At 50.5% G+C, this 16683-nt stretch overlaps 2 protein-coding genes across 2 annotated transcripts; one reads left to right on the plus strand and one right to left on the minus strand.

Annotated features, from left to right (window-relative positions):
* Window positions 1-8398: 8398 nt before the first annotated feature.
* PV07_00261 (uncharacterized protein) lies at window positions 8399-10111 on the minus strand. The gene is made up of 5 exons (XM_016386697.1): window positions 9786-10111; window positions 9629-9723; window positions 8983-9565; window positions 8740-8928; window positions 8399-8683 (listed from the first exon to the last, which is right to left on the minus strand). The coding sequence occupies exons 1-5, from the start codon at window positions 10079-10081 to the stop codon at window positions 8575-8577; spliced, it is 1272 nt and encodes a 423-aa protein (XP_016253625.1). The 5' UTR covers window positions 10082-10111; the 3' UTR covers window positions 8399-8574.
* Window positions 10112-12184: 2073 nt separating this feature from the next.
* PV07_00262 (uncharacterized protein) lies at window positions 12185-13355 on the plus strand (the record flags this gene model as incomplete). Its single annotated transcript, XM_016386698.1, has 2 exons — window positions 12185-12225; window positions 12554-13355. 2 exons carry the CDS (start codon window positions 12185-12187, stop codon window positions 13353-13355), a joined length of 843 nt encoding a protein of 280 aa, XP_016253626.1.
* Between the last annotated feature and the right edge of the window lie 3328 nt (window positions 13356-16683).

Here is a 16683-nt window from a genome sequence, read left to right on the forward strand (position 1 = left end):
TCTGTTTGGACCGCAAGCGCCATCAACATTCTCGTAGGCGAACCCTTTTGCACCAGCCTCTCCGGAGCTAACAGTATACCTTCTCAGAAACGGCCCGTCCTGTATTCAATTTCAGGGCCAGTGGTTCCAGAAATTAGTCCAGAAAATGCTCGCCGAGGGCATAGAAACATTGGAACCCACGGAGGAAGCAGCAGATAGTTGGGTAGAGAAGATTCGTGAGCGATGGGAGGCAACTCTGCTCCCTCAAGGCAAGATAAGTATCTCTGCTGCTCAAAAGGTGTGTGTCCTTCACTGACATTTCCCACAGTTGGTGGACCGGTGCGAACATCCCGGGCAAAAAAGTGCAGCCTCTCAGTTGGGCAGGAGGGCTCCCTTCATATATGCAGATGCTTGATGAGACTTTGGAGAAAGATTACCAGGGCTGGATTGTTGAAAGACAGTCATCCGAGTGCTCTGTGTCGTAAGTGAGGGAACTTGACAGGCGTAGCGAGGGACTTTTGATGGCTATGGGAAAGGATCCCAGTCTATGGAGGCGATCAAAAGAAAACAGCCTATGTGCCATGAGGTAGTCGAAGGCACAATTCTTAGCACATGAATTGCTCCAGCAACAATAAGGATGGAGATAAACAGTATACATAGCTGTTCCGCTCTTGCCACTCCATTCTCCTCCCCCAGTCGACTATACGCAATGAAGTTATACGTTTTCCACCGTGCTAACATCCTCTTGACTGGCATCGCCGTCAATTGCTCCAGGGTGAATCTGGCCTCATTTTTCCGGCCAAGCAACCAGCGGCCATATCTCTATGATCTTTCCCTCCTTGAACTGAAAGAACACGTGCTCGTAGAACACCACGCGATCTTTCACCAACTTTTCGCTCTGAGAGTCATAGCTCAGCCTGAATCTTGCTGAGACCATGCCGTCTAGGTCGGTCGAGCAGCCGTCATCCACAACTAACATCTCCAGAACAAGACTAAAATTGTCGAATTGGCAAACAATTCCATCAATCATCCTGCCATAATCTTCGCTGGTCATCGGCGGCTGTGCGTTGTAGATGACGCCATCATGAACAAACTCCGGTAATTGTGTAAATTTGCGCTCGCTCATGCAGGCCGCGTATCTGGAGCAAATTGCGCGAAGATCCATCGAGTTTGGCGAATTAGATGATCGGTAAGATAGGATCTTGTGCGTCGTGGGAGGAAATGCGGCCTTGATGTCTGAGCAGAGAACGTCAAGCTGGAGAACCATAAACGAGATCAGATTTTATAGCAGCTAGCTTGACCTTCGCTCCTCGCCCCTGCTTGGACAATGATTCAGTAGAGAGACGTTTCGGCGAAAAATTAATTACAACATTTCAGAGACGACTGGTGGACGCATGGACGTGAACGACGGCTTATCAATCTGCTAAATCCAATATACCAAACACTAGTGAAGCCGCATTGCATTTTTTCCACCTATCATGATGCCATCTCAACGAAGGCCTGCTTCTTCATTGCTGGCTGACACTCAGGCATGTGCATTTCTTGTTTAGGGAAGGTTGAAGTCTACCACTATGCGCCTACATACATCAGCGGCCCATACCAAATCGTGGCTCAGTACTTACCCTGCCACTTGTCCATTTTTCAGCCTTTGGACGGCTTCATTGAACTTGCTCATTCCAACCACGACAGGTTCAAGGTGGATCTTTCCTGCAACACCAACAGTAAACACCGTTGCTTCATCTGTCACCATTGTGAGAGTCTCACCTCGTTTCGCAAAGTCCAGTGTCTCTGCTATATCCTTCCGACTGCTTGACAAGGTACCCTTGATTGATTGATTGTTCAAGCAAAGCTGGGTAGGATCTGTATCAATGTGGTATCTACCCTTGGGCGGGAGTCCAACACTGTTTTTCCAATGAAATTCATATATGCTTCTCCTCAATTGGAAGATGTACGGTGTTTTGACATACCACATAACCACCCCACCGACACGTGAACCAAGGTAGCCAAGCGAGACCGGATAAGCCTGGACAGCTAGTTTACGTCAGCTTCAATTACGAACAGCCATACCAGTTTCAAGGAACACATACCACTAACAAACACGCCGTGAGCACCTCCATTGGTGACTTCCAAGACCTTCTTGACCGGGTCTGCCTCGGTCAAAAAGTCAACAAAATCTTCGGCACCAAGGCTGAGCGAGAGCGACCGGCGACTTTCGCCAGTATCAACCACCACGACTCGTATACCCATGGCACAGGCCAGCTGCACACCCTGGATGCCTGTTCCACCGCCTCCGCCAGGGAAAACGGCCCAGTCACCCGCTCTAAGTCCGGATTCTTTGAGCGAAGAGTACATGGTACCTGCAGAGCACATCGCAGGCCCTGCCACGTAGTCAGAAACCCCCTGTTCGTTGTTTTAGCTGGGTGAACATCTGACATCAGTCTGGTCAAGATACCTCGGGGATTAGCTATGTTCACGACATGTTATCAGTGTCTGTTCGTTCAACTTCTGAGGATTCGCTCTGCAACACACATGGACAAACCCCTCTGGGACAGCACAATACTGCTTGTAAGTTCCTGCGAGGGATTAATACACAGCCTGTCCACGCAGAGGGCAAGTCTTGAGCGTACCGTCCACTGTCCCGCCTGTATAGACTGCTTGCTGGCAGTACGTCTCTCTTCCCGACTTGCAGTACTCGCATAAAGTGCATGTGTTGTGAATAGGACCATATGCCGCTCGCTGGCCGACTTTGCAACTCTTCACGTTTTCACCAATCTTCACAATCACTCCAGCACCTTCGTGGCCTGCACAAGAAAGACCCATCTCCGACATCTTTGGGAACGCCCAATCGTTCATCATAAAATGCACATCGGTCAGACACAATCCAGTTACATTAAGCTTGATAAGAACCTCCGAAGGCCCTGCGAACATGGCCATCAGCAAGTGGCATCCATGACGGTGTGAGCAGTCCAACCGATGCTGGGCACTGGAACTTTCTCAACCGCCACGAAGAAATTTGTCCCTTCGTTTTTCTGTCAGACTCTATAAGTCCAGGTTCGCGTTTTGTTCATAAGGCAACCGTCTACGCACGACAATCGCCGCCCAACCCTCCTTTGGGATTTCCATGACTGTTTCCTCCTCCTTCGACATCCGCGCTCTACTCGGTCGAAGTCGCGTCTTGTAATCTGGAGAAGTGTGATGGTGGACCAGATATAAGTGAGTGTGCTGCCTTCCCGTATTGTGAAGAGGCAGCACAAGTCCATAAGCTGAACCATTGGTTTGCACACAGTGGTACAATTATTCCTACCTTTCCACCAAAACTGACACGATCGAGAGATCCAAGATACTCTTCTTTCGCCGAAATGGATTGAAAGCTTGCTTTCCTCCGGCCGTCGGGCATTAGGAAAGTCAACCTTGACGTCACGAGGTCATTGTTACAAGCCACAGTAGATATGCACAGAATGTTTTTTGAGCCGACTTCGCTCGTGCTCGGGAGGACGATTTACGACAGTCCTTCGAGAACTCATTGGAGAGCACATCGTGCACGGAACCACTCCTGGAAAATACGTGTGTGCTCGTGAATACGTGATTTGAAACTATCAGATAGTTGACAGCGCTCTTGTAATAGTTCCACCGTCTACCGAAGCCTATCGATGACTTGGTGTTAAAACGCTGCGTCTGCCGCTAAGCCTGGGCGACGAAATCGGTGAATGAAGGACCCCCCGGCGCCACTATCGAGATTTATCTTTGCTCTTCGAACCCGCCGTCAGAGGAGCTTTCGTATCACCTAGTTCCATTAGACACCGGGGAGCAAGTGTCTCACGCGGTGTGCACAAGCTCTTGTACATCGTCTGTGTGGAAGCCGAGGGCACGTTTCTTTTCGGCAAACTCACGTTCCATCTTATACGCCAAGGGACTGTCGCTGGCAAAAAGAACGTCAAGATCCTCCAGGTGACGATTGGCTGTTTCGACATAAAACAACCACACCGGGATGATCTGGATGAAGTTCATGACGGCGAACATGATGAAAACCCACCACCCCACGGCGCTGATGACATACGGGATGACTTCATTAATGACCGCACCCCAGATGGCGAACGACACCATAGACAAGGAGACGCCCTTTGCTCGTGTGGCGAGAGGAAAGACCTCTGTGGGATAGACCCAGCTGCCATGTCATGTCAGCGATCAAACCAGTCACTACAAAGTTGTCGAGGACAGAAATGCAAGGGAATTGGGCGGAGAAGGACCAACCAGCATGTGATCCAGGTACTGCCGAACCCGCAGGTATACAAGAAGACGAATGCCACCACCGCGGCACCATAAGCTCTTTTCTTGGACAATTCGGTCTCGGGTGTGTTGATGGCTTCTCTCGCGAGTGGCCCGGCAATGAGCAGAGCAGAGCCCATGACCAACAATCCAATCAACATCAGCTTGCGCCTCCCGGCTCGCTCGACGAAGTACATGCCGATTGGGACACTACATGTGTAGGATATGAAGTTGAAGCCAGCCAGCATGGCAGGTAAGTTACCAGTGACTAAGCGACATCAAGGGGGGGTCAGCCAACTTCTCGGTATCGTCAAAAGTTGACACAAGACAGGATGTTTGGGTGCTCACATCCGCTGAGGCCGAAGATGATGGGTCCATAGGCTGCAATGGCATCTGGACCACAGAGCTTCTCCATAGCCTGGATACCCATGGCCAGGGCCACACGACGGCGGGTATGCAGAGCATCCTTTTTCCATATCATGGAAAGAAAGCCATGAGCTGAGGATGTGGCCTCGATGCGGATGGCTTCCCGAATTTCGGCAAGTTCCTGATCAATCGCCTGCTCTGAAGGTCGAAGGCGACAACGGCGAAGTATCTCTCGAGCCTCCTCAAAGCGACCTGTTTCGGCTAAGTGGCGGGGTGTCTCTGGAAAGAAATTGGCCGCAAGAAGAATCAATATCAAAAAGACCATTTGGAAGGCTTGTGGAAACCGCCAGGCGAATGGAAGAGACCTAGTCTTGAGGGCAGCGTATTCCATCCAATAGGTCCTGCCAAATGTCGTCAGTATGGAAGGTCAGAAATGGTTATGTGTAGTGTGTGTGTGTTCAGGTAGTCCAGCTTACATAGTCGCCCCAGCGACGCACATGGTAAATTGTACCGAAACATATGCGCCCCGTAGGTTGTAGTCTGCGATTTCCGAGGTCCAAATTGGGGCTATCGTATTGAGATGGCCGCAGCCTATGCCGCTGATGATACGACCACAGACCATCCAGGAGAAGTTCTGGGCTGATGCTAAAAGGCAGGCACCCACGATTCCCCAGACACATCCCAGTTGTATAGATTTGAGTCGACCAATCTTGTCAGCATAGCTGCCGGCCAGAATTGCACCTATGCAACGCAAAAAACCAACGTCAGCACACTTTCTAGATCACGTAACTTGGACCACCTAATTAGATCTTTGGAATTTTCCCCGTTCGCTGGCAAGACGCTTCGGAAAAAAAAGAGACAACAAAGACCTGATGTCAGTATTACCTAGCAGAAAGCCCAGAAACCAGAAGCTCACGATGCCTCCGACGCGGGCGGCGTCACGGTCAGTGTCTCCAGCAGAATCCATGTGTTCCAGATAGTCCGGGTTAATGTTAACCAGACTCATGACAGCAGCGTCGTAGCCAAAGAAAAGCAAGCACGTCCCCGCGAGGCCGAGAATACATGCCACCATGGGCATGCCCGACAGTTTCAAGCATCTCGACCTTGAGTAGCCTCCCGGAATATATTTCGCCCAGGTGGGTTCGGCTGTGGAAAAGAAAACACGAACGTCAGTCACCTTTCCAAATCACCAGGCCGAAAGCTCGTGGACAGACCCTGTATGTATTGCTCCGTGACGACCACGTTGGGCTGGACCTCCCAACTCTCGCATTCCACCTTGTCGTCGCCCATAGCTGTGAGATGAGAAAGATTCTTGGACGTTCAATGAATGAGGCTATAACAGCACGATTAAAGACTGTAAGTGAGACAGGGTAGGTATACTACTATAGTAGATGGAAAAATGTCATACATCCCACGGGATCTGCCCATAATAAATGTCTAAGAGCCAGAGTGAAGCCCATGGGATTCCTCCAACAGAATTCTGGGGTATAGATGCCAAGGGGAGAAGAGATCGCGGGGAAGAAGACTCCTCGCGGAGAAAGTTGCCCAGGGGTTTGGCGGACAACTTTCGCCGAAAACGGAGCGGACCTGAAAGTAGATTGACCTTGAAGGCCTTTGAGATCTAGAACCCGGCGGCCGTGTGCTGCTGGAGTAATGCGGCAACAAACACAGGCTGAGGTACGGATAGCCTGGAGATAGGAATAATTGTGGCGGGTTTTGAACCTTGCCTGTCTACTGCATGCTTTGTGGATTCACGGCCGGGTCACAGATATTCCAGCCTTGGTTTGGTGGGAGACAGCACTCAGCAGATACTACTCGAGCCCATTTCCGGCGAAATCTGTATCGTCATCAACTGACGACGCTAGTGATTGTGAGATAATGAGTATCGGCTCCTGGGAAAGCGTGGGAGACTTGTATTCAAGACAACGCCTTTTCAGAGGCTACACTGGATGCTAGATGGATATCGTTGGCAGGAAGACTACCCTCGACTCGAATACTGTGGGGAGGGTTTGTTCTTTCACAGCTCTGTGCAGAGCCAAAGACCAGCTCGATAACGTTATTGCGGATTTGGAAGATTGTCAATGTTGTCACCGAAGTCACAGTCGATAGCTGAAATACGGACCTATCGTTGGCAACCGCATGAAAATCCGAAACATACGGACATTGGTATGCAAGTTGTCAAATGTAAGCAGTTGGCATTTATAGTTTGTTATGTAATATTGATTTATTCCTATTGGTGAGGCTTTAGACGTGTATTGTCTGGTTTTAGATGGTGAGCCTAACTTGGTCTCTCGCGCTCATGATAGAAACCTTTGTAGCGAGTTCACGGTATCCGTGACGGTGTCGGGCAATTTCTTCCATGTGATGCCCAAGATCTTTGCAGCCTTGCTACTGTCGACCTTGTACAACCCAGTCTCTGGATACCCACCACCAGGGCTATTTTCTGCAGGTAGCTGATCCCGCAGTCGAGGATGTTGCTTCCTGATAATATCCACAAGCTCCTTGTTGCAGAAGTAGCCAGCGGCGACCAGGAAGCGTTGATTTGCAGCTTCGGGCTTCTCCAGTGCCAGGACGTGGCAGAGGGCGAGGTCACGCACATCCACCCACGTGAAGGTCATGTTGTCCGGGATCTTGTCCTTGTGTTTCCCCTGAATCAGATCACGGATAACTTGGTTGCTGGTGTTGAGGTTGTCCAGGCTGCTGAGGTGGCTTATCACGGGCCCCAATACTAGCGGTGGGCAAATGGTCGTGAGTGAGAAAAGAGGCGGCTCTTGCTGCTGCAAGAACTCCCACGCCGCTTTCTCGGCAAAGGTTTTACTTGCTCGGTAGCCATTGGCAATGCTTTCTGACGCTTGTTGCAGAGTGACAGGATTCCAGTCTTCTTCGGTGTACATGTGCTCTGGCCATGATCCTTTGAAAGGATTCACAACCGAGGCGAAGGAGGAAGTAATGACGACCAGTTTGACAGAGGGCGCATTCTTGACGATAGATCGCAGAAGACCAGTCGTACCCTTGGTTGCAGGATCTAGAAGATCGCGTTGGACATTTGTGACGTTGAAATGGAACGGACTGGCCGTGTGAATGACCGCTTCGAATGGGGGAGTGGATATGAGGGCGTCGTCAAAAGCGTCATCTTGGGCAATGTCTTCCACAATCGCAAAATCCAGTCGATCTGTACCGATGGTTGGGTATGCAGCTCTGATCTTGTCGGCCTTGGCTGTAGAGCGCACAGTCGTAACCACACTGTATCCTCGCTGGATGAGATGGTCCAATACATGAGCCGCGATGAAGCCGGAGCCACCCGTCAGGAGGACACGCGTCATGGTCGTCTAGGTCCTGTTGATTCTGTGGTTTCCAGATGATCTCCTGTTGTTATGTACATCTAGAATTCAAGACGTAAGTGGCCTTGCGGATGGAGTCTCAACGCTGGCATAATGATCTCTGATATCAATCGCAGAAATCTCTTATATTCTAAGCTACAACATCGGCCAGTTTGAGCTATAGCTGTGCTAGTCGCTACATAATCCGGCTGTTAGGCGTGCGCATACCATGTACTGGAGCTCTTGAAGTGCTTGCTGCTGCACAATTCGGCGAAGCTCTGACCTTCCCGGCGAAATTGGCTCATTTTATTGACAAAGACTTTGCCTCTGACAATCTCCAGTGGAAGGGACTGTCGGTTAATATTTAGAACGGACAAAGGCCTTGAGCGCCGTTGGATACGTCTCTTCTATTCTTCTGACTAGGTCTATTGAAAACCGCGATCCTCAACTTTCGTGAGAGTCCCCTGGGACTTGGGCAAGTGCGTGGAGGAATAGCTAGAAGGCATGGAGCAACGTTCATTTATCATATTTGGAACAAGATCAACATCCCGCGGGAAGCACTATCCGTCAATTTTGCTGTACTGCTGTCTCGGCAGAAAACATGGCCAATGAGTCGTGTTGTTCAGTGGCATGAATTCCGATCTCAGAACGGCGGAAGCATTTTCATCTCCGTGTACTTTTTGAACACCGCGTGTATAGATTCGATAGAATTTACAGAGCCATGCCAGCCAAACTTGCGGGCTTTATCCATGCTAGGATCACTATTAGTATTGCCTTGGTTTCGGCGTTCTATCTGAGGACTTCTCACCTCGTCTGCCAGGACCATGTTAGCTCGAGTGCGAACTGTAGGAAAGCAAAAGTCTTGTCGGGATCCTGTAAAGGCTCGGTGTTGAGTTCGTGTTCTTGCTTCAGCTCAGCCCAGGCTTGTCGAGTTGCTGGCTCCTTTGCCCAATCGATGAAGCTAAAGGTTGACCGGAGCTTGCCTCTCGGGCCGTACCTAACGTACAACATCAGTAACAGGGATTTGACGAAAGACCCAAGGTTAACATACCCTCTCGGAACAAATGGCAGCTCTACCTCGTGGTAGCTGACGTTCTCCTGAGGGGGAAGCCACTTTAAGTCAAACCATGATGCCAGAGTTGGCCATAGTTTGGAGAAAGTGAACTCGGATCCATCAGTGATATTAAAAGACTCCCCTGCGGTGCCCTCAGTCAACACCAACCATTCGTAAAATGTACCAAGAATGAAGCCTGAGGATATCGGATGATTGTTGTCCCAAGATACAAAATCACCGGGATATCTCAGTGGCTGCTTTAGCTTTCGCTGAATAGCAGCGTAGACTGCCAGCGGATAGAAGATGGTCATGTCTGTTCCGGCGACTGCCGCCAGAATCCATTGCGGCATGGTAACATTGTAGCTGACCCCAGGGTGGGTTTTGGCGTATTTCGCCAGTAAATCTTCTTGGGTATAGTAGAAGTTGGGCTCTAATTCCACCCTGGGAGCCCCTTCGGTCAGAGGGACGTTCACGTGGCCTTGGTGAACGCCGTAGTTCTTTCCCCCAGTCTGAAGCACGATTCGTCTGGGCTGAACATCCGCTTGGTCCAAGGCGAGAAGGAAGTTCTCAAAAAGCCGCCCTGTATGGAATTCAAATTAGCACCACCACGACTCATCTGTGTGCCTGGTAGGAGTTCTCTCACCGTTGGTTTCGGCCAAGTGATTTGCATCCCCAAACACCTCCGAGTCGGCACCTCGTCTTGCAACCTGCACATAACCGAAGTAGAAGATGTAATCACTGAGCAGGTAGAAACGTCAATTTCTCCCCTGTTACGCGAACAGGAACTGGGGCCGCCTTACGCCTGGACTTTGTGTTTCCGTAAGGCACTTGCAATTTGTTCAGGCTCCCAGAGCAAATCCACTGCTACATGCTCGATGTTCTTCGCTTCTGTCGTGGGCGGCCTCCTTGACAGGGCATAGATCTTCTCCCATCGGTCCGGACTGGAGCTTAGCACATCAACCACGGGTTGGCCAGACTGACCGCTTGCGCCGACAACTATAGCTCGAAGGTTCTTCCGAGCCGCATCGATGACTGGCAATCCGTGGAAAATGCCGTCTGAGCGTACTTGGTACGTCTTGCCTGTCGCGTGAGACATGATATTTGATAAACCTGGACCAGGAGATTGACTCGCGATTATGCATAACTTCAAAATATAGGATAGGGACAAGAACTCAGACTGGAAAATGATCCGCCAGATGATGTCAATGCCGAGTTGACGTTGGCGCCCTTTTTTCTGGGACAACCTTTTGCTATTCGGCGAATTTGTTATTATTCAGGAGATGCTCCCGGCTGGTGCTCAAGACTTGATCCAGTAAAGATCAAGATAATTAATAATCTCTACTTACTTTGAGGGATGCATTCACAATCCAAAGGCAATAAGACAAGAGATCAGACATCGTATTATTAAGCTCTTCGGCATAGCACGAACTCGGTACAAGCACTTATTGCATGTTCCTGATTAGGACTAGCGCGGACATGGGATCTGCCCACTCCCACGCCTTGTCCTCGCAGTCCCAGCATCCTTGTACATAGCCCTCCGACTTGGTTGTTTTCATCATATGTGGCCTTATGGTTTGAGGTCCTGATGACCTCTTCGTCGTCGTTATGAGTACCCCTTCAGGCTTCACCAATGTACTTCCACCAATTTGGACTTGGGTTACGAGCAATCCATCCGCCGTCGACGATAAATGCTGTCATCATTTAGTGGTCTGCAGATGACTAGAGACATTTAGGATGGGACCCTTACGATGCCCAGTGATATAAGATGCTTCGTCTGAAGCCAAGAACAGAACCAGCTGAGCCACCTCGTCCGGGTACCCTCCGCGATTCATCGGTATGCTCTCGAACAATTCTTTTCTCAGTTGTTCATTCTTCATCGTCCCTTCCGACATTGGAGTGTCCATAAACCCGGGGCAGACTGTCACTGCACGAATGCCGTCCCTTGCATGGTCCATGGCAATTGTCCGCGTGAGGTTGATCAACCCGCCTTTTGCGGCGTTGTAGGAAGAGAGGCCATAATCTCCACCAATGCCAGAAACACTGGCAGTATTCACAATCACTCCTTTTCCCACCTTTTTCATGTGCGGAATGACAGCTTTGGCAAGATAGAAAGCGCCACAGAGGTTGGTCATGATGACTTTGTTGAAAACGTCAACGTCATGGTCGGCCACGGGGACTATCGGACTCAGCATTGCTGCATTGTGGAACAGGACATCGATTTTTTTGAATCTCGTAATGCAGGCATCGACAGCGGCGAAGCAGGACTTTGGGTCTGAATATTGTCTCAGTGTCAGTGTGATCGTACGATCCGTGTAAAAGATGGAAGAATTGTGAAGGGTGAATGTGCAGGACGTTGAGACGAATGTTTACCTGAGACGTCGCATTGGTGGAAGTGAGCGTTCGGACCAAAGCGCTGCAGTGCATTTCGTTCCTTCATGGTTGATCTTCGTTAGCAGTTTGCAACGGACAGCAGTTTGGCGGCGAGCAGAGGTGTCTTGTCTGTCGGCTCAAGCCTGTGCCAGATTCGAGGGGGATCTTCGACGTCTCGATGTGCCATGGAAACAATTACCTTCAGGTCCGTAACAAAGACCCTGGCGCCCTCACCCAAGAACCGCTCGCATGTCTGTGCTCCCAGTCCAGAGGTACCCCCGGTGATGAATATTACTGCCTCGTGAAAACGTCTCCCCATGGTTTCAGCAAGCAGCGTCCTATTGCAGTACAAACTAGCTTCCCGAGAGTTTACATCCGAGGTAGCAGAGAGTGTGAATATCTCTTCAACAAACCGTCGATGGCTCGACCTCTCTTATTCCAGCACAGAGTAGTTTCCAGGATGGTTAACACCAGACTTGAAGTGAAAGTTGCATTCTTCGAGCAAAAGCCACATAAAGTCATGCTTTTATGTGGCTCTTGCACATCACCTGTAAGCCACAACGAGTCTTACTCAGGTCCCGAGCCGGGGGATTTGGGAGGGGATGATGGGCCCTGATAGTGACGACCGATCTAGGCTCACACATGGTTTGGAAGCTTCGGCGAAACAACCATTGCTGGGTAGGTCATCTACATGATTCAGTCGGGGCCAGATGCGATATTCCTTGCTACATCCTCATTTATTCCCCAGATCTTTCAGACCCAATCGGCCATGCTGGAACTCGACGGTAAATATCTCTAGCCAACCAGCGGAGATTTTCCTCTCCGCAAAATGCCAAATGCGATTTCGATGTCTTTGGTTCACCCAGCAATGTTGGTGCCTGGCCCAGACTTCGCCGAAACAAAATTTCCTTGGGGAGGGTTTTTCGACCAAGAGACGGAATTATATCTACGATCTTAGGGCTACCTCTGGGAGTAAGACGTGGACGTTTATAGTCCAACAGGTCTCAACGAAGCTGCATGTAGGGGCAGTCGGGAAGTGTGTCTACATAAAGCAAGGCACTTTGCAACAGAAAGGACGGTCACTATAATAACCACTGCTTCAACTACTTGTCTGTTTCAACAATGGCACCGCTTTTGATGACAGGGTAAAGAAGTTACTTTCCACAGAGCAGTCATCTTGTACTAACCAGAACAAAAGGGTCGGCCTCGTCACCGGAGCTGCCTCTGGAATTGGGCGAGCATGTGCCAAGATCCTGGTCGAGGAAGGGTGTACGAGGCTCGTGCTCTCGGATTTGACTGGGAGTGGTCTGGAGGAGATCTCGAACGAGCTCAAGAACACCGAACCTTCCGTGGAGACTGTTCTATTCGTCGGTGACATGAGCAAAGAGGTCGACGTCAACCAGATGGTCGAGGCTGGCGTCGCTAGATTTGGAGCAATTCACTATTGTATCAATAGTGCGGGCGTGACAAGTAAACCCAGACTACGGACGCACGAACTGGAGACGGAGGCATTCGATCGAGTCATCAACATCAACCTTCGAGGCTTATGGCTTTGCGAAAGAGCGCAGATCCGCCAGTTCCTGAAGCAAGCGCCAGCGCTGAAAACTCGCAATCATGCCGAGGGAATAGCGACCCAGCGAGGAACTATTGTCAACATCAGCAGCATTTTCGGCATCACAGCACACGCAACTGCTGGGGCTTATCCCGCCTCGAAATCCGGAGTACTAGGGCTGACAAGGACGGATGCGGTGGCGTATGCACAAGATGGGATCCGAGTCAACGCCATCTGTCCTGGGTTTATCAACACACCGTTGGTGGAAAAGGCAAAAGCAGCAGGCGCAGACTACAACAAACTCGTCAGCCTGATCCCATTCAGACGAATGGGTACTGCCGAAGAGTTGGCCGAAGCGGCAGTGTGGTTAGCAAGTGAGCGAGCAAGTTATGTGAGCGGTGTTGAGTTACCGGTGGATGGTGCTTGGGTCAGAGCGTGCAACACATGAGGATTACGACAGTCAGAAGGGTACAAGAAACAACAAGTGGCAAGTCACGGTCAGGATCGCCAGCCATAAGGTCACAGATGATGAAAATAACCAAGTCGGAGGCGTACAAGGATGCTGGGACTGCGCGAGGATGAGCTGCGGGCGCAGGCAGTGCCGATTGAAGCGCTACTTAGTCTTAATCGGGAACATGCAACAAAGTGCTTGTGCCAACAATCATTCTGCATTCATACTCGGTTGAGGTACATTCGCCGAAATGTGTGGCTCAGTCATTTCGGCGAAATCGATGAGAGGGTCACCTCCAGCTGGCCTACCACTAGGCCGAGGCAAAAATGTTTCGGAATGCGTTGACCACAGCTCAGCTCACCCGTGAAGTCCCTTTCCGCTTGCACAGTACGTCCATGTCCTTCAGCTAAGAGCTTCAACGTGTCCTTCGAAGTCAAGAAGAGGACGAGGGGGGATGGGTGCTCTAGACATCCTCGTATCTAAAAGCTACCACTGGCAGATTCCAGGGTTCTTGATATAATGATCATCGATCAGACCAAATTACTACAGCTTTGTAGTACGCATGCGATTCATATAGAACAGTAGTGCTCCAAGAGGCTTCCGACTCTCTTAATTTTCGCAATTGTTCCGTTGATAGAAACAATCAGGACCTGCACGGCGGGTGGCCAAGTAGCAGTTTCTTATATGAAGAATTCGGGTCTGATCGATGCTGCAAGCGACCATGTTGCTCCCGCAATCGTCCTGCAGCCCAAGATCTAGTCCCCAGATCTACATCCACCCCATGAATAGACTTCGCATTCGGTGGTCCAAAAGGCTCTAACGTGCCCCATGAAATGCGAGTGTGGGGGATCCCGGCCATGAGTAAAAGCAGTGGCCAACCCACGGCTCTTACCTCCCCCTACAGTTTTACTTTGATCTCGCTTTACGTGTTGAGTTCAATGTACACGGTCTTAAAAAAAAATCTATCATCCCCTGCTCTGAAAAGATTCTTGCCCCACGTCAAATTCCAGCTGTTCAGCAATGGAGCAAAGCTCGAGTCGTGCGTACCGTCGGCGAAAGCGGAAGTTGGCGTGTAGATACTGCAATTCTCGCCATATACGATGCAAGATGCCAGAGACGTCAGACAGAGCAGCAGGAAAACCTGGTCCATATCAATGTCAGGCTTGTTTGGGTGCTAATAAAGAGTGCGACCTCGGACCACTTACGACTACAATGTATCAAGAATTCTTGCCTCAGTCTCAACCAACACAGCGTGAAAAGGTCCGAGCCCGTCTGCAGGGGACTGACGCCTCCGACCAGCAGCATTATTCCACGCTTCCAGAAATGTCACCCACCCAACTGGCAGAAAATCACGAGCACCACAGCACGCAGACCGTCGCTGCCCCCAGTTTACCGGCAGTGGGCGGAGAAGTTTCATTTTCGCCTCACTCCGACAGTACCCCGCCCCAGGAGGGCTCGGAGATGCTCCTCGTACGATTGATGGATACGCAGGACAAGAATGAAATTGGCCAGCCTGCCAAAACGACCGACAGAGTCCTATATTTCGGAGACGGATCGATCTGGTCCGATAGCCTTCGAAGAGCTCGGAGCAGCAAGTCCAGATATCCTGCGAGCCCACAGCCTCTAAGCACCCGATTCACGGATAGTAACAACCTCCATTATGCAGTGCCCCCAACAGTGAGGGATCAGCCGCAAGATATTCCACAGGATGATCTCGACGTGCAGCAGGAAGAAATCAAGTTACTCCGAAGGAAGGGAGCCTTCTCTTTACCACCTCCCGACATCCAAAGAAAACTCCTCGACGCATACTTCACTTGGCTATATCCCTTGCAGCCCATCCTCGATAAAGAACAGTTCCTTGACGACTTTGACAGGGGCCAAGCACCCATCATTCTCCTCCAAGCATTATTGTTTGCGGCCACCACCTGCTGTGACGAAAGCATCATCGTCCAATTTTGGCCAAGTCGCCGATCGGCTCAATCTACCCTGTACAAGCGGGTCAGGGCGCTGTACGATGCGGATTACGAACAAAATCGGGTCACGATTGTTCAAGTTCTCTTCCTCATGTGTTTCTGGTGGGGGAGTCCCATGGACAAAAAAGACTTTAGCCACTGGTTGGCGGCATCTATACATCTGGCACAAGTGACTGGCATGCATCGGTCGTATGATCAAATCCCCACGCTACCATACACACCATGAGAGGGGATGAATATTGACTGACTGCCACCTACTCTTAGAACCAAGGACTCACATCTGTCCACCAAAGATAGAAAGCTCTGGAAACGCATCTGGTGGACTTTATATGTAAGGCACACCCGATCGCTGGAACCCTGTCCAGTGTCCACACACAAAGATGGTTCACTAAGTGATCTAGGTCCGGGATCATTTCGATGCTGCGTCAGTAGGCCGACCCATGATCATTAATGACGACGATTGCGACGTCGAGCCCTTGTGCTTGACCGATTTTGAATGCGACGAGGACGAAACGCCACCCCTAGGAGCCATGCATTGTGTTGAAATGACGAAACTCGCGACTTTAAGTACGCACCCCAAAATCATCATGCAAGAGAATTAAAGGCTGATGTGCATAGTTGGCAGAGCAATTCGAGCCGTGCGAGCCGGTCAGATTCACAGAGATCATCCCACCGGCTCCAAGGGAGCCATCGATGAAGATCTTTCGGCCTGGGAAAAGCAGCTGCCCGAACAGTTACGATACCACGAAGGGGAGCGTAGCCCACAGGCCATGTTGTTTGCAGCAATGCTAATGTTGGGCCTCCAGTACGTGATGTATCCCCATTGCAAAGTTGGAATGTCTAACGAAACATGACCAGTTTTTGCCGGATTGTCCTGCATCGAAAAGGTTTCCTGGACTCGAAACACAAAAATGAGTCCATCTCAATGGCCCCGGCGTCTGCTAATGCCGTAACCCGTATTGTCGAGGAACTGCTCAGCGAGGGTCTCCTGCCGCGGGCACAAGTCCATTTGTAAGCTGTCATGTTGTTGTGTTAGCAGGTCGATTCACACGGCACAAGCTAACATTATATCTCTACCGGAACACAGAATCGCGGTTATTTTTGCCTCCTTCACAATCCATATTGTTTCGATGGAGCAAAGCCAGGGAGCACGCAGGCGAGTCCTGCAGCACAAATCCAAGCTATGCCTGTTGGGTCTTGCAGAGTTTCGTGACTATTGGCCATTTGTGGACTGGATGTACCGACTGTTCAGTAGCCTCCTGCACTGGCTGGAGGTTGGAGACAGCTCCTCCTCCTCCTCCTCCTTCTCCTTGTCCGAGGGCCACACTCAGGGGTTGTGGACGACGACCCAG

Source organism: Cladophialophora immunda, assembly GCF_000835495.1.
Source record: "Cladophialophora immunda strain CBS 83496 unplaced genomic scaffold supercont1.1, whole genome shotgun sequence".
Lineage (NCBI taxonomy): Eukaryota > Fungi > Ascomycota > Eurotiomycetes > Chaetothyriales > Herpotrichiellaceae > Cladophialophora > Cladophialophora immunda.